This window comes from Acomys minous (assembly GCF_964271855.1).
Source record: "Acomys minous genome assembly, chromosome: 11".
In the NCBI taxonomy this organism is placed as follows: Eukaryota; Metazoa; Chordata; class Mammalia; order Rodentia; family Muridae; genus Acomys; species Acomys minous.
In genome coordinates, this window is record NC_140492.1 from 38,474,405 (window position 1) to 38,501,568 (window position 27,164).

At 44.3% G+C, this 27,164-nt stretch overlaps 1 protein-coding gene across 2 annotated transcripts; it reads left to right on the forward strand.

The window, feature by feature from the left end:
• NFKBIZ (NFKB inhibitor zeta) lies at nt 1–27,125 on the forward strand. Of its 2 annotated transcripts, XM_084801987.1 has the most exons (13): nt 1–404; nt 2,181–2,252; nt 19,716–19,855; nt 20,394–20,424; nt 20,553–20,656; nt 20,891–21,717; nt 22,308–22,413; nt 22,800–22,946; nt 23,130–23,193; nt 23,459–23,628; nt 24,139–24,249; nt 24,354–24,521; nt 25,970–27,125. In XM_084801987.1, exons 3-13 carry the CDS (start codon nt 19,727–19,729, stop codon nt 26,021–26,023), a joined length of 1,911 nt encoding a protein of 636 aa, XP_084658113.1. In that variant the 5' UTR covers nt 1–404; nt 2,181–2,252; nt 19,716–19,726; the 3' UTR covers nt 26,024–27,125. The 2 variants fall into 2 exon arrangements, with proteins under 2 accessions (XP_084658113.1, XP_084658112.1); XM_084801986.1 differs by lacking the exons at nt 1–404; nt 2,181–2,252 and adding an exon at nt 16,625–17,525.
• Nucleotides 27,126–27,164: the final 39 nt, after the last annotated feature.

Below are 27,164 nucleotides of genomic sequence, written 5' to 3' on the forward strand. Positions count from 1 at the left end.
TTTCCAGTTTGTGGAAAAAGTCCACAGCTTAGTCCTCGCTGCCCCCCTCCCCTCGCCTCCTCTGGCCCTTCTCGGTGCCCACGCAGCCCCGATCGAACCCGAGGATGAGCATAGGGTGTATTTTAGGCGTGCTGGGCTTCCCCGCCCCCTCTGCCCACTTAGCTGGCAAGAAAGAAAGCCAGCACTATAAAGGTGGCCGTGGACTGGCCTCCTCCTGTCACCGAGGTCAGTCGGCGAGGTCTAGAGAAAGAGGCTGCTGTAACTCCTTCTTATCTTGTAACCTCAAAAAGAAACCGTTCAGTCTTCTGATGTGCTCACGTACTTGGGGCATTATCGCCGCTTACAGCTGGAAACAGTTGATTTGCTTTTTTACGTATTTGTGACTTGAATCTTCAAACACAAAGGTATACTTTCATTATTTATATTTAATCTTAAAAGGTATGTTAAGAGCTAAGCTGCCCCTCAACCGGTTCCTTTTCCATATTCTTTCCTTGGGAGTTAGATGTCTGCTGTGTAAGTAAAAATATGTGAGAGAGTATTGTTGGTTTTGTTTTGTTGGTTTTGTTTTGGGATGCAGAGTGTTTTTTTTTTTTTTTAATACTTTGGTAATAACATGAATCTTGCCTGTTGCCTTAAAAGCCTAGGAAGAAGTAAGATGCTGGTGGAGGGTGTATATGATGGGTGATGAAGGATGAAGACAGTAAATCTAATGTATGGATTTATCTTAAGCCAGTGATGGACAGGGGTGGTACCCTAAGGTGGAAATTTCTCAGGAGGTTTGATGGGTGGGTTTAAATGTGTACTTTCTCACTAAGGGTAAACATGAAACTGCATATTTTTTTTTTCCTGAGACATGGGTTTCTCTGTGTAGTCCTGACTGTCCTGGAACTCCCTCCCTAGGCCAGACTAGCCTTTAACTCAGAGATCTGCCTGCCTCGGCCTTCTGAATGCTGGGATCAAAGGCCTGAATGCACCACACTCAGCTTTGTGAAACTGCATCTTTACGGAAAAATATAACGAGTATTTTATAGCACACCCTGGGTAATCCTCATATTACCTCTATGAAACTAACATTTATGAACGGGCATTTTATGAATGGGAGAAACCATCTATTTGTTGGCTGGGCAGAACGTGCAGGTTCATAACAACCTCTCTGAGATGTTTATTGTCCACGTGACAGCATGTTTCTAGTTGGGGTGTAGTAGAGGGTCTCTACATGGGCCTCAGTGAACTAGCTGTACTGGGCATAGGGGCTGGCCCGAAGAGGACGTGACATTTAATATGTAAATCGTAAGCACTTGGCAATATGTACAGTCTTAATTTGAATCTGTCACCTAAAGAAATACAGTACCTGGTTAGGTGGAATGGTGTTTGTTTCTCTTAGCTTACTGGTTCTCAGGCTGTGGGTCGGGACCCCCTTGGAGGGTTGACCGACCCTTTCACAGGGTTTGCTTATCAGATGTCCTGCATATTGGATATTTACATCACGATTCATAACAGTAGCAAAATTACTGAATTAGTGACAAAAATAATTTTGTGCTTGGGGGATCACCACAACGTGAGGAACTGTATTAAAGGGTCACAGCATTTAGAAGGGTTGAGAACCACTGTTGGAAAATAGGTTGTTTCGATAACAAAATCGACAAATTTCCAAGGCCTGTTCACCACTCTTACTTATTCCTGGTACAGAAAAAGCTTAAGCCATGTGTCATATAAACATATTTTTATTTGGCTTGAGAATACAATGTAGCTTTTACTCCCTCTCCAATCTCTCTAGTGTTTTGAGGGTTAAGGATACAGCTGGGCAGGCTACAGGTGACAAGCCCTGAAGAGACAGAAGTCATTCTAAGATGAGTCAATGCAGGAGGTCAGGGCACAAGGGATACTGTGGTTGTGCGCTTGGTGGCATCGTGTACAGGGAGGGCCAGGGTCAGCATAACTCTTATTAAGATATTGGCCTTTTGGGCTTATGAAGAAGAAGAAGGGGGCAGACCTGTCCCTTTTACTTTGTCTCAGGACACAGCAAAACAACCTTTCTAAAAGCTGCAGATGCCTGGGGATGCGAGCTCCAGGAAGGCTTTCTGATTGTTCAGGGACCAACCACAAATCACCCCTGAAGGCTGTTCCTTTTGGCTAATGATTGACAGTGGTCTGGTGGGCTCTTGATCTCTCGCCCTCAGCTTACTGAGAAGACTCTGAGGCCCGTGCTGAACTTCACCTTGATCTTCCTGGCTGATGCTCAAGTCCTGAGGGTGAGTGGGTGGATGCTTCTAAGTGGGATCTAAGTATTTCTTCTGCCTCGGGTGGTATTGTCAGTATGGGAGATGGAGTGTTTTATTCAGAGTGTTAAGGTTTGCAAAGCCCTTAATTTAACCGGTTTCTGAAGTTTACAAGCAGATAACTGTGATTTATGGACCAAAAGTTTTTGGTGGTTTGGCCTTTTTCAAATAAACAAATGGGCCATGAGCACGAGTAAGGGGGACTCCCGCCCTCTGCTGATGGACAGTTTCAGGATTATGAAATCTTTCACGAGCTCAGTGAGCATCATGTCTGCTCAGGGTGGGTCAAGAAGCTCGTTTTGAGCTCAGATCTGTGGTTTCTGATCAAAGCACTTCCTGTTTCTCCAGTTTGGTCCCAAGTATTTCATGGGGAAAAAATACAGGACTTGAAATTAACATTTATACACACTTCTTTTAGGAGCTGAACCCACAAGAGCTCAGTTTTTTTCTCGTATTGGCATTTGAGGTGCTGTATTTCATAGAACCAGGAGAACTAGGCAGTTGGCTCAGGGTCCCCCAGACAGAATTAAGTAGTTAGACTCTACATTTACCCTAAGGCCAGATATACAAATGTGCCAGTGGGAGAGGCCAATTTCTCCCCAAAGACTCTTTGACTTCTTGAGCTGAGCTTTGGCTTCCACTTACTCCCTGACCATAGTTACCTGATTCAGTTTTGCTTGATAACCACCAATGACAACACTCATTTGAGGGAGACCACAGGAAAGTGCTTTCGCCCTCAGAGAGTGGAACCGCAGGAGCCTCCGGCCTAAGGATCCAAAGATTCGCTAAGACCTGGCCGTTTACTTTCTAGGTCCTTTTTGGGAACAGTAGCAGAGCTTAGAGGAAGGCTTATCCTGTTGCCAGTTTCCCTTTGCTCCTTTCAGGTCAGAAAAGGTCAGACCATGGACCTTTTCTTCCATGTTGAAAAGATAAACGTTGGGGAAACATTGCTACTCCCCCTACTGCTGGGCCCACTGCCTCTGAAGAAGGGAGCCTTAGGTTAGCCCACGACCTGCCTGTACCATCACCCATGTTTCAGAGTGAGCTAATACAGCTAATGGGGTTATCTGTTTTCATAGGTAGCCTCCAGAAGACTATATAAAGACGTTTATATATTTGTTCCCCCTGGTTGTTTTGTAGAAACACCTCACAGTCCCTTCCCAGCCTGCATTCCCTACAGGCTCTGTGGTACCATGGGAGTGGAGGAACACATGGGCCTACTTGGGTGACAATGTGTGGCTTCATTTATGTGCACTCTCAGTCCCCCTGGTTATTTTGATTAAGTTTTGCTTCTTGAATAGCACTCATTGGAGAGGTGTCGTGCTACAAACTGTGTGTTCTCCAAGTGGGTAACATCACCCCAAGGATGGCAAATATTGTTTCTTTTGGAGAAAAACTTGAAGCTATTATGAGGCACATCCACCTGCATGCCCTGCAAGTGCTGAATATCTGCAGCTTTAATGCTCACGAGAAGGTGTCTAGGAAAGAAATGTGTTAGAAACTTTCTATAGGGCATGCAAAGGTGCAAAAAATGTCAAGGTGCCCCCAGTGTAAATATGAACTAATTCAAATGCCATTCTCAGCTTTTCTCTTTCTCTTCTTTTCTGTCTCCATCATTGTCAAGACTTTAAAAGTACTCATTGTCAAAGGAGGAACCACTTCTATTCTTTGTACCATAAGAGAAGTTTTCTTCTACTATATCTTTAAATATTTCAAAATATTTTCAAAAATGATTGTAAAGTTATATATGACATCAAAGTTATGAGCTCTATGCTATGAACCTGTGTAGACAAGAATCTGTTTGTGCCTTTGATGTAAGTACTTTTGGCTGGATATCCAGAAGCCAAATTGCCAGATCATATGGTAATACTGCATATAACTTTCAAAGCTGACTTGAATTGTTATTATTGTCTGACAGTGTACTGCCACAGGGGAAGGTAGGTCTCTCCCCTTCCACTGTGAGGTTTGGGCCTTGAACTCACCAAAGCAAGTAATTTGCCCACTGAACCATCTTGCTGGTCCTGTGTAGAACTTTTAGAAACTTTTAGAAACTTTTAGAAACTTCTATACCAGTTTTCCTTCTTTAAAAAAATTTATAACTTATATACATGTGTGTATATGCATATATAGTGTGTGTGTATGTGTGCGTGTGTAGGTCTGAGTGTGTGTGTGTGTAGGTCTGAGGACATCTTTTGGGTTCTGGAGTTCTCCTTCTACCATATGGGTTCTGGGACTCCAACTGGGGTCATTAGGTTTGGTGGCAAGTGCCTTTGTCCAGAGAGCTGTCTTGCCAGCCTGCCTATTTCAGCTGAACTCATTTAGCAGTGTTTGGCTGGGTAGGGTGAATAATTATGCGCATCATGGGTGTAAGTCAAGGACTGATAACCAAGATAAGAATATAGAATCTGTCCAGTGATTCTGTATTCAGCCTCACAATGATTGAAACAAAAACCCTTCCTCAAAGTCTACCTGCACTTTAGAAACAAGTGTATGGCTGGACATTGTGCCAAGGAAAACCACTGGGGTAACATCTTGGATTTCATATATGCTGGATCCCTTCAGATATTGCCATGGGATTCCAAATTCAAAAGAGATCCTGGGAGTTTAAAAGGGCTGGAGCTACACGTTGACTCACAGGTGCTGTGGCTGGGTCTGTGACTGACAATGAGCTGAGAGAACCAAGAGGGTGGGAATTAGGTGGCTCTGAGTTCACTGCCCATCCTTTCTTTGCTTCTATTACCTAACCTTCACATTCACAACACGCAGTTGCTCTGTGGGTTTTTGTTTAGCAAATACTCCATGACATAAAAAGCAGTGAAAATGATTCATTTTCTAGTTGGAATAGGTGTCTGTGGAAAGCTATCAGGAAGCCTGAAAGGGCTCTCTGTTTCTTACCTCTGCTAAGGGCAAAGAAGGGTTGAGCTGAGAGGAAGCTAAAAACCCAGTTTTGTGGGCCAGACTGCTGCATTGACTCTTGAAATCGCTACTGTCATATCAGATAAGCTTGATCCAAGATGGCAGAAGTGGGTGGAGCAGGGCCTTCCAGCTTGTCATCCTGGGCCAAAGCTCTCTAGGTCTTGAACAACCAAGGAAAATAATTTTGTTTGTTTATTTGTGGGGTTGAACAGCATCCAGCATTAAGATAAGACAGATTCTTACAGGCAACACTAATTAAATATCTAGGGCACAGTGACTGATGACAGTTGGCTTGTAACTCAGGAGGTACAAGGTGGCTGCAACATTCAGGGGCCCAGTTCCACATACTTCATTTGTTTGACTAAGCTCCAAACTTTACGGTTGTCAAGAACTTATAAATATATAAGGCGGAGAAGTGATTGAAGAGGACATGCCTCCACACAAATAAATGATTAAACAGACAAAAATAACTGGGCGTTTCGGAAGACATTTCTCTAGCCCAATCACTGGAACCAGTGACAGAGTCCAGATCAAACCAATTCCTAAGCCTGATTTCACATCCTCTGAGGTGGGGCCCTATCAAACCTACTGGTCCAGGTAGGGATTCAGCCTCTCTTTAAAATATAAGTAGCCTTTTGTAAAGTCTCATGCCCCATGAGGTGATTATGAGATGCCTTCTTGAAGTCGGTGGGGGCAGTGACTACTCTGATCAATTGCAGGGAAGAGGTGAGATGCAGCCCAGTGGCAGAATGATGCTCTACCTGTCAGCCTTGTGTGGCTTGACCCTGTCCTTCCTCTGTTTTCCAGTCCATTGTCAGCCCTATGGATTATGCTTCTGAAGCATTTCCCTGAGTAGCACCCCCTTTCCATACCATGGGTACCACTCCAGTTCATGACCTTGGCTGTTGTAGAGTGTCCCACGTATCTACATGAGCACAGCTGCCACCTCTGATGTTTTCACTTTGCTCAGCACCTCTGAATGGCTCCCCGTGCTTGTCACATCAGCTTTCCACTGTTCTCGGGCATCTGAAGCCCTGTGGGAAGGGGCTCCAAACCTGACTTCAAGGTTGTCCCCTTTCCTTAGATTTCCTCCACATTAGGCTGGTGAGTCAAAGATGTGTGACTATTTAACTATCAAGTATTAAGCACAGACCTGAAAAGTAATAATAATTATAACTACCATCATTAGTATGGTAATGTTAGTATGAATATGCTAAGCATATCGTAACTACTGCCTCATTTAACCAATACACTAACCAAAAATAATTAAATGTCCATTTTAAGGATGAGAGAAACAGTCCTAGGGGAAACAATTAATAGTATGTGGTTATTAAGTGATTGGATGGGATTTGGACCAAACTTTACTTCACTTGAAAACCCTGTGATTTTGAACAAAAGTTGAAAGATGTTGCAAGCAAGAACTTTAGGTTGGATAAAACTTGTAGCAAGAATCAATGTGCTGTTTTCTACTGTGGTTCATGAGGATATAAATATCCCGGAATTGAGTACTAGCTTGCTAGAGGTGTTATAGAGAGGTTCTCCTCAACTTAGCTGCTTAAAAACAAACAAACAAACAAACAGAAAGTTATGGTTCCAGAGAGAGAACCCAGTTGGTAAGATGCTTGTTGTATAAACATACAGATCTGATCCCTAGAATCCATGTTTAAAAAAAAAATCTGGACATGGTGGCCATGATCATCATCCTGTCATGAGGAGTCAGGGACAGTGGCCCCTGGGGCTTGCTGGTCAACCAGCCTAGCCCATTCTATGAGTGCTAGGCTGAAGAGAGAGCCTGTCTCAAGAAACAAAACAATATGGTGCCCAAGGAATGGCACCCAAGACTGATCCTCTGGCTCATACCTGTATACATAGGTATGTTCATACACATACACGTGTACACACACACACACACACACACACACACACACACACACACACACACACCCCAAAACCCCAAAACAGGAGGAGCAGCAGCAACAGAAAACCTTTTGATCTTACTTTAACTGATCTCTTTAAAGGCCTATCTCCAAATAGAGTCTCATTTTGAAGTCCCAGAGCTTAGGTCATCAATAAAGGAATTCTCTGGTGGTAGGCGTGCAGTTAAGACTGTAGCTGAATTGATAGCTGGTCTGGTAAGGCCCCACCTTAGAGGATGTGAAGTCAGGCTTAGGGATTCGTTTGATTTGGACTCTGTCATTGGGTCCAGCAGTTGAGCAGAAGAAATGTCTTCCAAAACGTCCAGTTATTTGTGTCTGTTTAATTATTTATTTGTGAGGAGGGTTGACTTCCTCAATCACTTCTCCACCTTTCATATTGAGGATTCAGTAGGGGTCACTCCACCTGGGACACACCATTTCAGCTAGACTTGCTAGTCGGAGAGCCCCCAGGAGTCTTTGCCTCTTCTTCTGGGGTTATAGGCCTGTATGCCATCACCTACCTTTAATATATGTGCTAAGGATCTGAACTCACAATGTTAAGCTTGCATAGGAACCATTTTATCCACTGAACCATCTCCATCTCTTCTCTAATTGTTATTATTATTATTATTATTATTATTATTATAATATTTTAATGATTGCATTTATTTATTGTGTGTGTACATGTGTGTGAGAGTGTGGGTGTTTATATGTCATGGTGTGTGTGTAAAGGTCAGACAACAACTTTTGAGGGTCTGTTCTCATAACATGTGGGTCCTGGGATCGGACGCATGTCTTCAGGCTTGACAGCAAATGCATTTTTTTACCCTCTGAAGCACTCCCAGGGTCCTCCAGTTGCTTTTAAACATGATGATAGTGAGAATGAGTACAAAGGAGTGGGTAGTACCCACTTTGGAGAAAAGAATCATTAGAACTTTCTTACAGTAAAATAATAGGGAGAAAGCACCAAATCTTCATTTGAAAAATTCTGGAAAGGTGTGTGTGTGTGTGTGTGTGTGTGTGTGTGTGTGTGTGTGTGTGTGTGTTCACATGGGATGAATGCATTTGGATGTGCAGGTGAATAGATGCACATGCACATGTGAAGAGGCCAGAGCAGACTTTAGGCGTCTTCCTTTTGATGGTCCAGCCTTGAGTCAGGGTTTCTCAGTGAATCAGAACTTGACATTTTTGCAAGGCTGGCTAGCCAGGTTGCTCTCCGCGTGTGCCTGTCTTTCATCTCCCACGTGCTACAGGCACGTGAAGCTGGACCTGACTTTTTACATGAGTGCTGTATGTTTGGACTCTGGCTTTTGCACTTGCCAAAAAAAAAAAAAAAAAAAAAAAAGACGTACTTCTTCCTTTCTTCCCTTCCCTTTCATGTATGTTAGTATGTACATATTTGTGTGTGCATGTACATATGTGTGAGGTGTGCATGTGTGTGCATATGGAAGCTTGAAGATAGCTTTGGGTATCCTGCCTCAAGTGTTGTCCACCTCATGTGTCTGTGTGTGTGTGTGTGTGTGTGCTGTCACACTTGGCATTTCGTTACATATGTTCTAGGGATTGAACTAAGTCCTTCGTGTCTACCCGGCATGAGCTGGCTCCCATAGGTTTGGTTTTAGAACCGTCTGTCATGCGCGTGGCAGCATGGGATTAGAAGTCCGAGGTATGGGCCGGTACTAGAACCTGGAGACTTGACTTCGGTCAGAGCTGAGCTTGTGGGATTGGGTGACATTGTTCAAAGTTCCGAAAAAATGAGATGTCTCAGTTCTGGTGCATACTTTTAATCTCAGCACTTGGGAGGCAGAGGCAGGTGGATCTCTGTGAGTTCCAGACCAGCCAAGTATTATAGAGTGAGTTCCAGGCCAGCCAGGGCTACATAGTGAGACTCTGCCTCGGATAAAACAAAAACCAAACCCAACAAGCCAAACCAAAAGTCTTAGGTGTCAGAGTGCTCTGTGGCCATGCAGGTGTGGAAGGCGGTCGCAAGCTTCGCAACGGCACTTCCGGCTTTCTTCACCTTACCTTGACTCCTAGCACATCCTAGCACTTGCCCTGCATTGTACAGCACTCAGACTGTTGTTTGTCTCTGCTGTGAGTGTAAGCTCCACATGAGCACAGACTGCACTTCCGGTCAGTACCGTCTAGTACACCACCCAGAGCTGTGCTTGCTCCTTAAGTATTTACTGAATGGATCAACAAATAGGTGAGACTGTGTGACTGGTAGAATTTAGATTCCTTTAAGTAGGTTATATTCGTTATTACCTTTTTGTTTTCTGCTGAAGATTGTTTTTTTCCCTTTTAACAAATGCTATTTGTTAAATGATGAATGAACACCCGCACAAATCAAAAGGCTCAGCTCGAAACATTTTCTTTTTGCTTTAATTAAAAAAATTTCTTTTAATTAATTCGCTTTACATCCTGATTGTAGCCCACTTCCTTGACTCACTCCTTCTGGTCCTCCCCTCCTCCCTCCCTCATCTTCCCTCTCCTCCTCCCCTAGTCCTCAAACAGGGACAGGTCTCCTCCCCCATCATCTGTCCCCAGCCTATCAGGTCTCCTCTGGACTGCCTGTACCCTCTTCCTCTGTGGGCTGGTAAGGCCGCCCTGCCAGGGGGAAGTGATCAACGTGTGGGCACTAGAGTCCACGTCAGAGGTAGCTCCTCCTCCCCATATTAGGGGACCCATAAGGAGACTGTGCTGCCTATCTACTACATCTGAGCAGGGGCTCTAGGTCCTCACCACGCAGGCTGAACATTGGCTTTATTTCCACTTGCGTTTTCCTCAACTTGTGCCTTCCTCTGACTAAAGTCACCGGTATCCTCCACTGCTGCAGCATTTCCTTGTAAGAACCTGGATGTGACTCTGACTAAAATTTCAGGCATTTCTGCAGTCTGGTTACTCTCAGATTATCTGTTTGCATCTACATTTTTTGCTGTTATTTGTCAAGTTTTTGGCTTCTGCTAGACCTCTTTCCTCTTCCCTCATTGTACTTGTATTTAGATGCTTACCTCATTGTAGCTGTAGCGCCCCACTCACGTATAACAAGTATGCCTGTCGCCCTGGTCCACACAGGTCCTCAGTAGTGCTGCTGCCCTGGAAGGGTGCCGTGGAGTTGTCGTAAGCTCCAGTCTTAGGTTAGCTAGGCATTCAAACCAACTCTCTTCCCCTCTCGGGAGCCACCTAAAGTGCCTCTGAGCTGCCTTTGAGTTCTCTTGTCCTTGCATACCTTGCCTCTTAGCAGTCCGAGTGCTTAAAAATGGCGGGGGAATTATTGGATAAAAGAATTTAAATGAGGGTGCTCCAACAGATGGGGAATTCCTTTTTCACGGAACTATTGAAACCCCTGGGGGATTGGTCTAGATGCCACAGAGCAGTGTGAAAATCTAGGCACAGAGTACCACTTGGTAAGAGTCATACCCGTTCTGGAAACCTGGGAAAAATGGCCAAGTGTCACCGATCAAGGATTCCGAGACTCTAGACATATAAAACTAAACAAAAACTCCAAAACCAAAACCAAAAAACCCCCAAACCCCCAAACAAAACAAAGACAAAAACCTTGGTTTTATCCTTTGCTCTTTCTGCAGAACCTTCTTTTTTTTTCATTCCTCCTCCCCTTTTGTTGGGCTTCTCTGGAACTTTATGGGGATGCTTAGACTGACAGAGATGTTACCTTGAAGGTAACAGGACAAGGCTGTAAAGTCCAATATGAGATTTAGGAGCTGGAATTGGCCGTGATGTTTGGAAACAGGAAGTGTGGAAGTGTGACTCTCACTACTAACTGGTCCATCTTCAGGACTTACTTGTTCATTCTAAGTTTTCTGATGCATTGATTCAACACTACATTGGGCTCCTTTCTAACCAGTTTAATGGCACAAATGTAAAAATGCTTGTGTGTGTGTATGTGTGTGTGTGTGTGCGCGCGTTATACAGAGATTACGACTAACAGGTCTTTTTTTTTTTTTTTCCTGTCTGTAATCGATTCCTCTGTCTCCAGCTGCAGACACAGAAATAAGAGGTTTACTCATAGCTCACAATAAAGTATAGGAATGACAAGAGGATTAATATTTGCTCAGCTTTTGGAGTCTGTCCAGTATATTATATGCATTGAACATTACCTCATATGATATTAACAATTTTTCTTAATTTTCAGGAGCATAAACTGATACTCAGAGATGAAGGAATCTGCCCACAGTTACATTGTCAGAAATGGCTAGAGTTGGGTTTGGAGGCTTTAAAGGCATACCACAGATCAGCTGAGCCCCTCTGCTTGAATCAGAGGGTGGAAAATTGTTTTTCCATAGTGGGCCAAATAGAAATGTTTGAGGCTTTGAGGGCCAAGAGAGAAGATGGAGGATATTACGCAAGTACTTAAACAGTCACTTAAAAGTCAATGATTAAAAAAGTAAAAACCATTCTTAGGTAGCAGCATGCACAAAGGATTGGGGTTAGCTTAGAGGCTGTGGTCCCCAGCTTCTGGTTTTTTGTTTTTTGTTTTTTGTTTTTTTTGTGTGTGTGTGTCTGTGTCTGTGTTTGTGTTTGAGACAGGGTTTCTCTGTGTAGCCTTGGCTGTCCTAGATTCACTTTGTAGACCAGGCTGGCCTTGAACTCACAGTGATCTGCGTGCCTCTGCCTCCCGAGTACTGGGATTAAAGGCATGCACCACCACACCCGGCCCCCAGTTTCTGACTAAAGGTATACTAAAGGTGTAAACAAAAGCAGTTTTGGGGGAGGTGAGGTGATTGTCCAGGTGACTGTAATTAACTCCATTAAATTCACACATCTCTCAATAACAGAAAGTCCAGAATTTGTTGTTGATAGCGGGGTTACAGTCTTCCCATGCGTGGCTTTTGCATGCTGAATTTTACCTGCTAACAGGAGCTGTGGTTGGCAAGCTCCTGTTAGCTGCCACTTTGGTTTTTGACTGCTGACTATATTGATTTCACTCCAGGCTTTGTCCATTCTTCTAGCCATTGCTTACACTAGAGATGATGCAAATAACCTAACACAGTGTTTGGTGTATGGTGGACCTTTCAGTAGTGACAGCTACTCGCCTTAACATTATCAGTAGGTTATATTTTGTGGCTGTCACTGTTAATTATTTTATTGGTGATGCCCATTTTGTGCATGGCCTGTGCTGGTTTCTTTCTCAGGTCTTGAACACTTCTATAATTGGCATTTTTAATCTGGCACACACTGCTTCCTTATTTGTAGAAATGCAGAATAAGCCTCTATAAAAAGCAACAACAACAACAACAACAACAACAACAACTACCTCCTTCCAGCCGAAACCTTCATGTTTTAGGTTCTGAGCAAAGGGATGTACATCAGAGGATATCCTTAGAAAAACATCCTTGAATTAACATTCTGGCATCTAAGCATTCATGTTCTTACATAAGAAATGTCCGACGGATGTACATGACCTGTATGTAAAAGAAAGTGAGGTTAAAAATGGTGCATGCCTCTAAGCCCAACACTTGGTGGAGACAGACGCTAGGAGCGCAGCAAGTGTGAGCTTATCTCAGGGTATAGTGAGTTGCAGGGCAGCCTCAGGTACAGAGTGAGGCCATGTATGACACCCCAACTCCACAAAAGGAGACTTTGAATGTGAAATTTGTCTTTATTTAATATTTAATTTTTGAGTGTTTTGCATGTGCACCATGTGTGCCTGGTGCTCCTGGAGTCCAGAAGAGCATGCCAGGCCCCTTGGAACTGGAGTCACAGGTCGTTGTGGGCTGCCATGTGGGCTCTGGGAACTGAGTCTGGATCTGCTGTAAGAGCAGTGAGTACTTTTAACCCCTGTGTCTTCTTTCAAGCCCTCAAATGTGAAAGTCTTGAAAAATATAAATTGATACTTAAATCAGTCCAATCAACATTTTCTTTTTCTTTTGAGACACTGCTATGAAGCTGAGGCCGGCCGAAATCTCACTGTGTAGTTCAGGCTGATCTTGAACACGGCATCTTCCTGACCCTGCCTCTTAGGCACTGGTATTACAAGTATGCAACACCATGCTTCTGGCATATTTGTGTGAGTGTTTTGGGGGACTGAACCCAAGGCCTTTTTCATGATGGGCAGGTGCTCTACTGCTGAGCCACATCCCTATACCCCAGCCAACGCTTATGTTCTGACTTATTAAACCCATTGGTCTGGCTTGTACTTTAAAAGCTCTTACCCATACATAGGTGATTTTTGTAGTATCTTGCATTGTTCATCTGAAACATATGGTTAATTGAGTGATACAGATTTTCTAGTGCTTTACGATGAGTATAATGATAAGTATGTATGTTTCCTTACATGATATGAAAATATATCTGTGAATAACATTACCGCTGGCTTCATCGCAAAAGTCTTTCCATAAACATCTGGAGGCTTTTCAACTCAGGAGATCTGACAGCGATTGCCTCAAATGCTAATTTTTCATTAAAAACCTTTGATTCTATCACTGCCAACAAATACTGTTAGTTCTTCTTCTTGATGACATAGCAGACTTACTTTGTAATTAAAGAGAAATCTGAATCTCCAGTGTTTTGCACGAAGTCGGCATTTTGTGACACATGGTGGCTCAGCTCACAGTCTAGTTTTGATTAGAACGAATGGCAAACTGTGCTGTTCATCCCGATGAACAAATACTCTTCTTAAAGACAATCATTGTACCTCAAGGCACAGCACAAACATCCATGTGTGCCTCCTCTTTCGCCACACAGAAAAGTAAAGTGATACATATTTCGTGGATCAGTAGGGATAACATTTAGACTCATTAGGATGTTATCTACGACTTCCTTAAGTGAAACATACGTTTTCCCAGCATTAAGTCTTGAGATTCATTCAGATAGGTGACGGCTGTACATTTCAGATGTCTTGGCGCCCTTTGCATTTGTAGTCAGACATTCATGTAACATGCTGGGCTGATATCAGGTGAGCACGGACAAATAGCAGATGTAATCTGTAGAATTGTCCTTTCTCAGGCAGAAGCAGACTTCTTCACACCAGAGATGCTTGCTGAGCTGTTGTGTCATTTCAAAGTGGCAGTGTGCTGTGATTTCTCCCTCCTCCCCTGCTCCTTTCTGTCATCAAAGTCAATGATGGGGCATTACTGACTTCTTACCTGTTTTCTTGTGCCAATATAGTACAATAGCTCACCCCCTTAGATACCGATGTTTCCATTGCAAACAGGTAATGCTGTTCTAAACTATGTATGGTATTAAGTTCATTACATTTGCACTTAAAACATCTGTTCCATTTTTAGAACTCTGGATTATTGGCCTGCCAATGGTCTTACAACATAACTGGTACCATAAAACTGTTCAAACTGTATAAAGCACAATGAAGTAAATTATTAACATCTATAAAGCCAAGTGAAAGGGTTCTGCAGGTCACTTTGGAACACATTTCTCCTTCTCACGAGTCACAGAACTTTCTGGCATATAATTTTCATTTTTTCTGGTGTCCTTACAAGCAGACAAGGCCTCTGAGCCTCAAGGAGACAGGTCTTCTAGTCTGCATCTTTAAAACATCATCAGACCCATGTTAGACAAGTGAGGACTTTAATCACTGTGATAATTCAAGTGTGTGTGTGGTGTGTGTGTGTGTGTGTGTGTGTGTGTGTGTGTGTGTGTAATGGAACTAGAAAAGGAGGTCATGAGAGAAGACAAAGAGACCTAAAAGGAGGCCAGAGAGAGGGTGATGGAATCAGAGGGGAGTACTTATCTTGCCAGTGGGGCCAGGGGGCAGATAGTGGGGTAAGGTGATGAAGTAGAACAGATTATAATGACAGATACGTGTGACAATGCCACAATGGAACCCATTGCTTTTGTATGCTAACTTAAAAATTAATCACAATAAGCAGGCAATACTATTCAAGAGCCTTCAGTTGGGCCTATTGTTGTGACACCCACTGGGGAGGTAGGAACCGCAGGGTGTCCACAGGGTGTCTGTTAGCAGGAGTCAGTTGAGCAGCTTGCTTCTGTTATACACCAGGGGTGGCTGTCTAGTCACCCATCACCTTCCTGTAAGGGAAGGGTTGTCTTTGCACCAATCACAGTGTAAACACACCAGTCACAGGAGTCTCACTTGTAGGCTCCTCCCAGGGGACATGCCCTCAGTCTGGCCTTGGTGGAAATGGTTCCTGCAAAAGGCCAGGCTCGAGACAGTTCTGGCTCAGGCTACACCTTTAGAAGCTGGAGTTGTGTTTTAGTAACAAATGGCTGCAGCTGCCGGGGAGCTCTGTGGAGTGTTACAAGTTGTTTGACAGTTCTCTTCTCAAGGCTGCCTTGAGCACAGGGCAAGGGCTGAACAGCTAACAGTTAAGGGAATCCAATCCCCTTATTTTCCCATCTTTGTTTATTTCCAGAAAACAAGCAGAAGTGTGAGCTATAAGAAGTTATTGATATTAATTTTAGTTGTGCTTAACGCCTGCCTAGTGCCCTGTAGAGCCGTGGGCTGCCCTGCTGACTCAGTACTGTCAGCCATGCCATATTTGTGGATCCTGCCTTAGTGCAATGTACTTACTTACCTAGTTACTTGCTGTTTACTTTACCTTCCCCTTTGCCACTGTTTCTTCTAGGTCAAGTCATCTTTCTTGGGCCATGGCAACTAATTTTCACTTGCCACTAGGACTCCCTCAGTCTCATCTCCTCTAAAACTGTTTCCAGATTAATTTTGCTTGCTTCAAATTCCTTCCTGCTTCTTCAGTGAGCATCCAAGTTCTGGCATCTTCCTTGGCCGCCGGAGGTGCTCCACTTAAGGTTACCTTTTACACTGAATGCTGTCTTCCCTTTGGCAGTCCTGAAAAGCACTGCGAACTCTTCCCTGACTCCTGGCCTCAATTCTTTGCGGATGAGTCTCCTGCAGCCCTTTAGGGCCATCCTGTAGAGCTCGTCTTAAAGCCACAGCCTTTGCGAGGACTTTCCTCTTGACCTTTCCTCTCCACAAGAAACACGCTCTCTTTTTAGGCTGCTCACTGAACTTTGCGTCTCCCACAGTCAGTTTCTTTTAATATGTGTCCTACTAGCTAAAATGTACATGAAAAGATAGAACCACTGTTGGCTTATTTTAATATGGGTGTCTGAATCTTAGTCCTACGGGCTAAAATGTACATGAAAAGACTTAATTATTCATCCCTTTTCACCCTTGAAAACAAACTTTCCTTGTCATTTCAACTATTGTGGTGGCAATAGTTGTATAAACATTGAAAAAAGTATTCAAGACAGAAGTATCAAAATCCCTGTGTTTATCAGACACAAAGTTGTGCACAATAAAACATTACGTAATATATTAAAAATGATGTAAAACACACAAAGATATGCATGCATGTATTGTATTAATCATTGTACTAAGAAGACTTTATTCTAGTATTGAGGGTTATGAAAGGGTGGGCATCTGTTCTTTCTATTTTATTTATTTATTTATTTTTATTCCAATGCTGCACACACACACACACACACACACACACACACACACACACACACACACACACACACAAAATCAGTTATGGCCCAGATATAAAGTTAGAAAAACTTCCAGCGCTCTGAAACCAGGCCTGAAAACACGCGGGCAAACGCTTCCAGGTTTGGGGGCGGTTAAGTGCTGGGAGGCACGGGAGGAGACAGAACTCTGCACGCATGGCTTGGGCTTCCTACTCCCGGAACCGGGCGGACCCGTTCCCGTAGCGGCCCGAGGCTCCCCGCAGCGCGCCCTGCCGTGGGGGGCGGGGGAGCGGGGGTTCTCACTCCTAGTACACGCGGCCCGGCCCGTGAGGTGCGGTGCGCCGAGCGCGGGACGGCGGGGGAGGCTTGGAGCTGGCACCGGCGAGGGTCCGGGGCGCGGGTGCTGGCCGGGGTTTCCAAGGTGAGCCTCCGGAAAACAACCGGTCGGCCCGGGCGGGGCGGGGCGAGGGCGGAGGGCGTATTGCCTCATCTCGGGCATTTTACTGGAAACTAGATGCATCCGGAGGCGGGGCGGGAGGCAGCCCAGGCGCCGCCGATGGCCGGGCGGGGCGAACGAACACTGCTGGTTAAATAACCCGGCCGCCTCGGGGCGCGCACGTACAAGTCGCTCTGCCGCAGCCTGCCGCGTAGCCCGCCGGTGGCGCAGGTGTCTGGGGACCCCTGAACGCCTAGCCTGGGAGCATGATCGTGGACAAGCTGCTGGACGACAGCTGCGGCGGAGAGGGGCTGCTGGACGCGGCCGGCGACTGCGGCCTCATGACCAGCCCGCTCAACCTGGCATACTTCTACGGCGCCTCGCCACCCTCCGCCCCCGGCGCCTGCGACACGGGTTACCTGTCCACCGTGCCCTCCGCGCCGGGCTCCCCGGCCTCTGACTCCTCCGACTTCTCCTCCACTTCTTCCGTGTCCTCCTGCGGGGCCGTGGAGTCCCGCCCGAGAGGTGGTGCCCGCGCCGAGCGCTCGCAAGGTAATCCACCCGTGGGACCTCGCGATTCTATACTCGGGGTTTACACGCCTGGAAGGATGGGGCAGGATTCCCCAGATAAGGGGCGCAGAGTGGTGTCGCTAAGTGGCCTCTGCGACTTTTTAGCGGTGGGACGGACACGGAGTAGTCACGAGTGACTTAGCGCCTTGTCCTGATTCTGGCGGGATGCCCTGGGCTGTCTGCAGAGTCCCGCGCCTTTGGGCTCGAGCTCCCAGCACTCCGCAGGCTAGAACGCTGGCTTGGACGGAGGTGGCGGTGGCGGAACAACTTGAGAGTCTATGGTTTTCTTCTTTTTCTCCCGTCTCCTAAACCTTTCCATTTTCACTTCGCCCCCGCCCCCGAACTCAACAACCTCCGAGAAATAATTACAATGCGGTGGAAGGAAGTCTTGGGTCTGATGGTTTTCTTCTTGTAACTTTTTAAAGTGAGAAGCAGTGGCCGAGGGTTCAAGTTTGGGAACTGGATTTGAAGCCATGACTTATTCCTAATATATTTGTAGGAATGAATAAAAGAAAACGAAACCAATTATCAGGGTGTAGTACAGGAGACCGGGGGTCGGAAGAATGATTCAGTTTCTGTGCTTAGTTTATAAAGAGTTTCAAAGGCCTGCTCAGAATTCTGCCGGTGTGTGTGTGTGTGTGTGTGTGTGTGTGTGTGTGTGTTTCTTTTTCTTTTTCTTTTTTTCTGTGTGCTTAAGAATGGAAAAAGTTACATCTAGTAAAGCCCTTTCTTTAGCTGCGCATTGCATGGTTTCCTTTCTTCATGAAGCGAATTGCATAATTTGGGGGAAAACAGGATGCCACTGTGGTAGATTAAATGCCGCCTAGATTATCGCAGCCGTTGGAGCTTCTTCTCGTTTGCTGTTTCTTACTGCTGGCCACTGAAACTTTGGTTGCCTTTTACTTTTTTAAAAAAGTTATTTTTAATTTAAAGTGATGTGCCTTAAGCTACAGTGTCGTCGTGTATAGCCTATTCGGAAAAGTTAGGCGTGTATGCATCGACAGCCCTGAGGCCCATTAGGCCCTTTGGCCGAAGTCTGGCTAAACTGATTTTTGCTAGTTCTTGATTTACCACACAAGCCATGGGGGATTCCTGATTTTTTTTTTTTCCTCCCTGTGACGCAGGCATGGAAAAAATTTTAACTCTTGTCATTCCACAGGCATGCTATTCCATTCAGGCCGTTTGGGTGTTTGTTGAAATCCCTCAACTTTAATGGAAAGAGTATCTGATCACTTTATTCGCCTCATTTCTGAGGTGTTTGTCTCAGATACTTGTGGTATAGATGGTCAAATTATGCTTTATTCTCCATTTTATTTTTCCTATTTTGGACAGTTGGACCAGCCATTCATTCCTGAACCTCTCAGTGTTGTTTTCAATCCATGTGCAAGAGCTTGTTACATAGTTGTGGCCAAGGCTGCAATACCGTACTCATAGTAAACTTTAAACTGCCCTCTGAAGTTTTAAGGTGAACACGCCTGTTTCCTTTTTACTTAGAATGCCCATGTACGTAATTCTAAGAGCAGAGAGTGACGGGAAATCCTGTGTGTGAATGTGGAAATGGGCTAAGTGAATTTAAGCAGCTTTCTTGACATAAATGAATTAAGGAGATACTAAGAAATCTTTGGTCCCTGTTGCTGGCTTGTTAATTGTTCAGCTGTGGTCCCTTGAGGTCTTTAGAGGAAGTTTTGTTCCTTATCAGGTGAATGACATAAAGGTATTTTATAATTTCTATATGAACGAACACAAAAGACTTTGTTTTACAAACTACAAATGCCTCATTTATACTCTGCTCCTCCAAGGATTTCTCAAAGTCAAGGATAATTATAAGTCTACAATCTTAGCAAAACCTCTGGTCCTATTTCCTGAGTAAATAGTACTGAGAGACAGAGAAGCTTTATTTGGCCCCGTCTGTTGGCTCCAGGGATCCTTGACCATATTTGATAGCGCTTCCGTTCCCTAGGGTGCCCGGTAGGAAGCTCTATCAGGGAGCACAGACCCCCTTGAGAAGTTCTGGAGACTGATGGTGAGAACCCAGTGATCAAAGGACGCTGGAAAGGCTTTACAATCTGTGGCTTGAGGAATTTTGCCCATCAGGTTGCTGTCTTTGGAGGGCTATTACAATTCACGCTGTGAAGAGGCATGACTGAGACCGGCTCCTTTTCTTCTGAACAGCTGAGCCCCATATGGGGGTTGGCAGGCAGCAGAGAGGACCGTTTCAAGGTGTTCGGGTGAAGAACTCGGTGAAGGAGCTGCTGCTTCACATCCGAAGTAACAAACAGAAGACTTCAGGCCAGTCAGTGGATGAGTTTAAGGTAGTGGCATCTGCTGTTTGTTTTGAGTGGGTGGGAAACTAGTCCGTCAAGGTTTTTGGGGTTTTTTGTTTTGTTTGTTTGTTTTGTTAACCTAGGTCCAGTAACTCACTTGCAGATGACAAATTCATAGGGCAGGATATATGTGTTTTGTTATTTGGTGCGTTCCTCACCCTTGGCTCAGTGCCAGGTGTGTGAGGGTAATTTAATGAAAACAAATGAAGGCAGTGTAGGGCCAAGGGCCTTCGTGGGATTCAGTCAAAATAGAAAGAAGCAGATGGTCTTACTTATTTCATCCTGACAGGATTGAGTAGGCTAGAAGTGAAAATGGAAAAGCAGAGAGGGAGAGAGAGGGAGAGAGAGGGAGAGAGAGAGGGAGAGCGCGCACGCAGGGAGGAGAGAAGAAGAACATGGAGATAGCTGTTCTGATAGTATTTATTTTCTCAGAGGTTTATGTGTGCTATAGAGGGCGTAGAGGTAAATCTTCACTAGGTGAGAAACCATTTTGTATGCACTCAATTAGAATCTTTTTCTCTCGTAGACACAGAGTGCGAGCATTGAGCAATTCACGGGTAAGCGCTACTTCTATTTATTCATAATTTTACTGGTTTATTTTAGAGTAAAATGACTCAGTGTGGCCGTAGGTGGAATTTGTAAAGTTGGAATGATCACAGATTGCATATTCTTTCCTTGGGAACAGAACTGAAGAGCGCGGTATCTGCAGTGGGGAAGAGAAAGGGGACTGGTACTCTGTCTGATGGATCAGTTTGCAAAAGGCCAGCTCTGTTGCCAACTCACTTTGTGGTAAGTGTCTCATTATTTTCCTCTGAACACTCTGTAGAGCCATTCCTGGCATAGTGTTGCTATTTAAAAAACAAACCAAACCAAACCAAAACAAAACAAAACAAAGCAAAACAAAACAGTTTTGGTGCTTGGGATTGAAGCCTAGCCATGTATCCTACCGTTGAGTCTACCCACTAGCTCTTTGAGTTCTTTAAAAGGAAGTGATTATGAACATTGCTCTTCCCTTCTTTCTAGACACCACCACAAGCACCTGCACCTGGGGAGAGCATGGAAGATGCCCGTCACAGTGACTCCAAGCTGGAGAGTAGCGCTGCTTTGCTCCAGAACATTATAAACATTAAGAATGAGTGCAGCCCGGTCTCACTGAACACCGTCCAGGTTAACTGGATGAATCCCGTGATACCCCAGAACTCCCCAAGAGACCAATGCCAGGATTTCCATGGAGGGCAAGCCTTCTCTCCACCTCAGAAATACCAACCATTCCAAGTCAGTGGCTCTCCACAAATGATGGACCAGGCTTCTATGTACCAGTATTCTCCACAAACCCAGAACATGCAGCAGCTGCAGCCTCAGCCGCAGCCGCAGCTGCAGCTGCAGCCGCAACCTCAGCCGCAGCCACAGAACTATCCACACAACCAGACCCTGCAGTTCAATCCTTATTCCAGAGTGTCCCAGTCTCCCAAGTATGAACCGAACCTCTTTGATAATCCAGACACACAGTTCTGCACAAGCCAAAGTTTTGTGTCTCTTCTGAGCGGCCAAGGGGAATCCGAGAACATCGCTGTTCCCATCCAGGCTTCCCCCAGCATCCCCCCACAAAACGAGACTCACCTGCAGAATTTCGGCCTGATGCCAAACAATGCCTGCGAGGCAGTTGGGGTGCACAATGCTGGCTTACCGTCCTTGGGCACTTCCTTGTCACTCCAGAACATCATGGGAAGTCCGATGAACACCACGCAGCTAGGGAAGTCGTTTTTTCAGTGGCAGGTAGAGCAGGAAGAAAGCAAATTGGCAAATATTTCCCAAGACCAGTTTCTCTCTAAGGATGCCGATGGTGACACGTGAGTACCCTTTTATCTTATGCACGTTCACACTTAGTGCTTGTCAGAATGACAATTCATATTTGGAGAAAGGATGTTCCTTTTAGCTTTTTCTCAAAAGGAAAAGAAAACCTTTTGTTCTCATCAAAACTATGTACTTCCTGGGAATAGCCTGTTTTGAAGGCTAATGTTGATTGTATCTTTAGAACTGAAACAATTACATCATGACTAGCCATCAATTGGGAGTTGGTCTGTAGGCTGGATCCTACTCCGTCCTGATGTCTTTATAGCTTTGGGCAAGTTACTCAAAATCTCCATACCTCTATTTCTTGACAAATAAGATAATGTTTCTGTCATAGAATTTTTATTAGTACTAAAAAAGAAAAAAACCCATAGGTCTTAAATGCCCAGTATGGTGCTCAGCTAGGTCCTCCCTCTTGTTCTTCTGTTACGGTTGAGGTAGATGCCAGAAAAGCCAAAGTCTCCTTCTCTGGGCTGTTTCATTTGAGTGTATCAGTATATCAGAAATAGGGTGAAGGACAGTTTTGTTTTCTCTGGTCAACTTAATGAAGTCGGAAGCCATTCCTCTCTTCTCCTTGCCTCTTCACCAGATTTCTCCACATTGCCGTTGCCCAAGGGAGGCGAGCACTTTCCTATGTTCTTGCAAGAAAGATGAACGACCTGAACATGTTGGACGTGAAAGAGCATAACGGACAGGTGAGAGTGTCATTCCGGCAAAGATGGGCTTGTGCTGCTGAAGTGAGGGGCAGCCGGCCTCCGCGGCAGATTGTTTTAAGAGCCCCAGAGCAAGAGACTTTAGTTAATATTAACTTCGAGATATTGACTTTTTTTTTTTTGCCACCGTTAACCTTGAAGTTATTAATGTTAACTTTGCAGTTGTTTGACCAAAGGCTGCGTATAATTAAAGCCGCACCCTAAACTTATTTTAGTTTCCTTGTCTTGCTGTATTTGGTTGCTTATTAATAGGATTTATTTTCTTTCTGTGGCCATTTCCTCTCAGCTGTATTTTAGTTTCATATTCCTTGTTATGGTAGCATTAATAGGTTTAAAAACAAAACTCTTTCTTCTCTAAATGTCCACAGAGTGCCTTTCAAGTGGCTGTAGCTGCCAACCAGCACCTCATTGTGCAAGATTTGGTGAACCTTGGTGCCCAGGTGAACACCACGGACTGCTGGGGAAGAACACCCCTGCACGTCTGTGCAGAGAAGGGCCACTCCCAGGTGCTCCAGGTAAGCGGCCAGCTGGAAAGCAGGCTTCAGGCATCGTAGTGCCGGAGCCTTAGGGCTTGGATTACAAGAAGCTGCTAAAATAATCTGTTTTGAGTCAAATTATTTATTTCTCAGCACAGCAGTAAATGACTATTTTGTGCATCTCACCTTCAGATAACAGGTGTGTTTTTAAAAAATTTGCAGGCAATCCAGAAGGGAGCAGTGAGGAGCAATCAGTTTTTGGATCTTGAGGCAACTAACTACGATGGTAAGTGGCTGTGACTTGATTGGATAAAGAACCACATGGAAAGTCGGGCCCGTGAATTCTGAAAGTGTTAAGTGTCATACTTAGAAAGAGAGATGGCAAATAAAGCTAAATGTTTTACAGGCAAAGTGCCTAGGTATATGTGGGTTACCTTGCTAGGTGTTATGGAGACAGTTCTAAGTGAACCGAGGAACCATCCTAAGGATGGTTACAGTGACCAAAAGACTTGATGGGACGTTTTGACTTCCACTGTACCCCTTCTTCCTAGGCCTGACTCCCCTCCATTGTGCGGTTGTGGCTCACAACGCTGTGGTGCACGAACTGCAGAGGAATCAACAACCTCATTCACCTGAAATGCAGGATCTCTTACTAAAGAATAAGAGTCTGGTTGACACCATCAAGTGTCTGATTCAGATGGGAGCAGCAGTGGAGGCGAAGGTAACTTCCATGCGTAGGGAGAAAGTGTGTGTGACGGAGTCCTGGCTTGCAAACACAGATTAAAACTACTCCCCCCCCCCCCCCCCCCGTTTATTTTTAAGTTGGTTGAGTGAGTCACTTTATATGTGCATTTAAGAAGCTTAGCTTTGAAAACATCCTTTAATCCACTTTCTTGATTTCTTTTTAATTTGAGTTATCCAAACAACAAAACCAGTTAGCTGGGAAATAAATTAGTCTTTGTTTAAAAGTTAAGAGAAGCAGGAAGTTGATGTTACTTTGGCTTTCGTTTTCCTGTGCTGGGAAAAGATGGTGCTTTTTGGAATGGTTCTTTTTATTTTACTTATTTATTTTTCTTTGTGGGATCTGGAATTTGACTTTTCCCATTTTTATTTTTTGAAAATATTTTTGTTAGGTTGTTACTTGCTTTGTGTGTGTGCGCCTATGTATGGGCCTGTGTGGAGGTCAGAGGACAACTGGATTTTTCATTCTTGCCTTTCTTGCCTTCACAAGGATCGTAAAAGTGGCCGCACAGCCCTGCATTTGGCAGCAGAAGAAGCGAATCTGGAACTCATTCGCCTGTTTTTGGAGTTGCCCAGTTGCCTGTCTTTTGTGAACGCAAAGGTAATTTTAGAAAACCTCGGTCCTGCCACTTTCAAGTTTTTGAGCTCCTCCGATGGAATTTCCCCCTTCCTTATGTGTGTGCCCTTTCGTTGCCTTGTTTTCAGGCTTACAATGGAAACACTGCTCTCCACGTTGCTGCCAGCCTGCAGTATCGGATGACACAATTGGACGCGGTCCGGCTGTTGATGAGGAAGGGAGCAGACCCGAGTACTCGGAACTTGGAGAATGAGCAGCCCGTACATTTGGTTCCAGATGGCCCTGTGGGAGAACAGGTGAGGGCCACAGGAGGAAGTGGAAGTTCCCTTAGGCCCTTGGGTCTGAAGTATAGAGGTCAAAGGGCAGCTGATGCTCTGTAGGTGGGCTGCTCAGTGTAGACTGCTTGAAGTAGTTCAGGCTTGTAATAAATGCTTACTTAATATCAGCTTTTATAACTCTGTCTACCAACTAATCCTCCTTAAAAGATGGCAAAGAACCCAGAACATGTTAAAAGTATGCTGTGCTTAGTAAGTGCAATTATATTTTATCATCAAGGCTTAAATGGTCCCACATGAGCAAACGTTTCCCTGTAAGAACTTAATCTTTTAAGAAATTAGTTTTGATGGACATCTTTTTCCAGAGGGAGCCAGGATGATTGGTAGCTGTGGATAGATGTTTGTATACATTATTAATTATAAATTAATTTACGCAAGTTAGTTTTTTTCTTTGCTTCCTTGCTGTCATTAGAACCAACATGTTCTAGAAACTTGTCTGTGGAGCTCTTTGGTTCTTACAGACTTGATAGCTTGTAGCAGTTTTCGCGTAGGTCATTTAGAAGTTGCAAAACAAAAAACAAAACAAAACAAAAACTTCTCAGTAAAGTTTAACTGAGAAAAGAATTAGTATTTAGAAAAGACCAGAACCAGGATTAAGAGGCAGATGGCGGTCTCACGCTCAGTATTTGCTGCTCCACTGTGGTGCACTCTCACTTACTAGTGTTCCGAGGTGTTCCAGGACTATGAGGCTCTTCACCAATCTTACAGTGTTGTCATTTTGTTCCTTCTGTGTTGTGGTGTCATGGAGAGGGACTTCTCCTTTTCCTCATTGTAAGGCTCTGGCTGCTGGACAGGTTTCCTTTTAGCAGCTATAAGCAGCCACCACAATCTTTTCCTCTAAGTCATTGCTTCTAATCTGTTGTGGGCGGAGAGGTAGATACCATAGCTTGTCCAACCAGAAGACAAAATCAGTCACTCTGGGTGAGTGTGGGGGACTTCTTGGGACCCGTAAATTGGCACACAGTTGCTTTAACATTCGGATATTCTGGCCACTGTTTTGACGTGGTGAGATGCACTTGAGTGTATCTAACAGGGACCTTACATTCTTGTTACTGGAGGCTGGCTTCACAACGCATGAGGTAGTCTTAGGCCACAGTGACTGCCATGTTGCCGCTCTCCTCACAAGTGCTAGTGGTAAAGGTTAGCAGAGGGATCAGACTTATTTCAGCTGCAGACTTTCAGTTTTAATGGAGGTGACTTACTGTCTCACACTCAACAGTCATTACAAGAAACTTGAAATAAGCTGTACAAGTTGTAATTTGAACTCCCTCTGGGGCTGGCGAGTTGCTTTAGCTTTGCTCACAACTTAGGAGTGCTGTAGAGGGTTCATGAGAGGGGTGAAACTGTGCAGGGAAGTGTACCACTTTGACCACTAGAAATGAACTCTTCACCATTCATTTCTCTTCTAGATCCGGCGTATCCTGAAGGGGAAGTCTGTTCAGCAGCGAGCACCACCATACTAGCTCCATTGGCTTGGAGCCTGGTCATCAACACTCACTGTCAGTTAGGCAGTCCCAATGTATCTGTACATAGACCATTTGCCCTGTATTGGCAAATGTAAGTTGTTTCTATGAAACAAGCACATTTAGTTCACTATTATATAGTGGGTTATATTAAAAGAAAAGAAGACAAATATCTAATTTTCTTGGCAGATTTGCATATTTCATACCCAGGTATCTGGGATCTATACATTCGAATTTGATCTGAATGGTAAAAGTGCCTTCAATAAAAAGGAGCTTTTGGGTAGGAAAAGACTCCTGGGAAAAGGCTTGAATTGCAGCACAAAGCATAGCTCATGTAGCTATTGCCAGTTTCAAATTAGGTGGACTTGAAACATGAGAAGAAAAGTGAGAGCATTTGAAAGCAGACAGAAGTTTGGATGTCCTGTTGATGCCTCTTTGGGCTGATGCAGGCGCTGGAGGTTAATATTCTCACTCAAGGTGAGAGAGGGCTCTGTGCTTAGGACGTGATCTCGGAAGCTGTATATAATTGTTCTTTTTACCTTTAAGATGTTGTGCGTATTTGACTGTTAATGTGGACATTTGCGATGTGTAAATCAATAAAATAGAAAAGAGCTAGTGAACTGTCACCACTTAAAACATGATGCACACCCAAAGCAACTTTTATCGTGTAATCACCCACTATAGTTTTTGCAGATAACTTTCCCCTGCAAAGGGGAAGTGGGTCCCAAAGTTGCTATGTTTGGTTTGCAAATGGGCTTCCCAAGCATTGGAAAGAGACACATTTGTAGGTTCTCGAGGAGACCCTTTTTATGGGCCACCTCTTAGAGTTTGTGATTTACGTAAGTTGAAGTTTCTGTTGGTCCTTAATAGAAATTACAAAAATTCAGTATTGAAGCAGAGCTTCTTGTTTCCTGTTGTCAAATAGTAATAATATGCTGATGTTTATGCTAGTCATGAAAATGTTTTCCTTCTTAGTAATGTTAATTCTTTTAATATCATTTTGCTTACATTTGACACACCTGGGAAGAATATATTTAGCTTTGATTGTGCACTAATTCTTTGTAATAAATATGACCCATTAAAATTGATGCCTTTTAATTGACTAACTTATCTTTTGTAGCTAAGAACTCATGTTCTTTTT

Excerpts from the sequence above, each read along its gene's own strand:
- NFKBIZ (XM_084801986.1), top strand. The coding sequence starts at position 17,240 with ATGATCGTGGACAAGCTGCTGGACGACAGCTGCGGCGGAGAGGGGCTG. Across the intron at positions 22,947-23,129 it reads GCCACTCCCAGGTGCTCCAG|GCAATCCAGAAGGGAGCAGT; the intron begins GTAAGCGGCCAG and ends AAAAATTTGCAG. Across the intron at positions 24,250-24,353 it reads TGTCTTTTGTGAACGCAAAG|GCTTACAATGGAAACACTGC; the intron begins GTAATTTTAGAA and ends CCTTGTTTTCAG.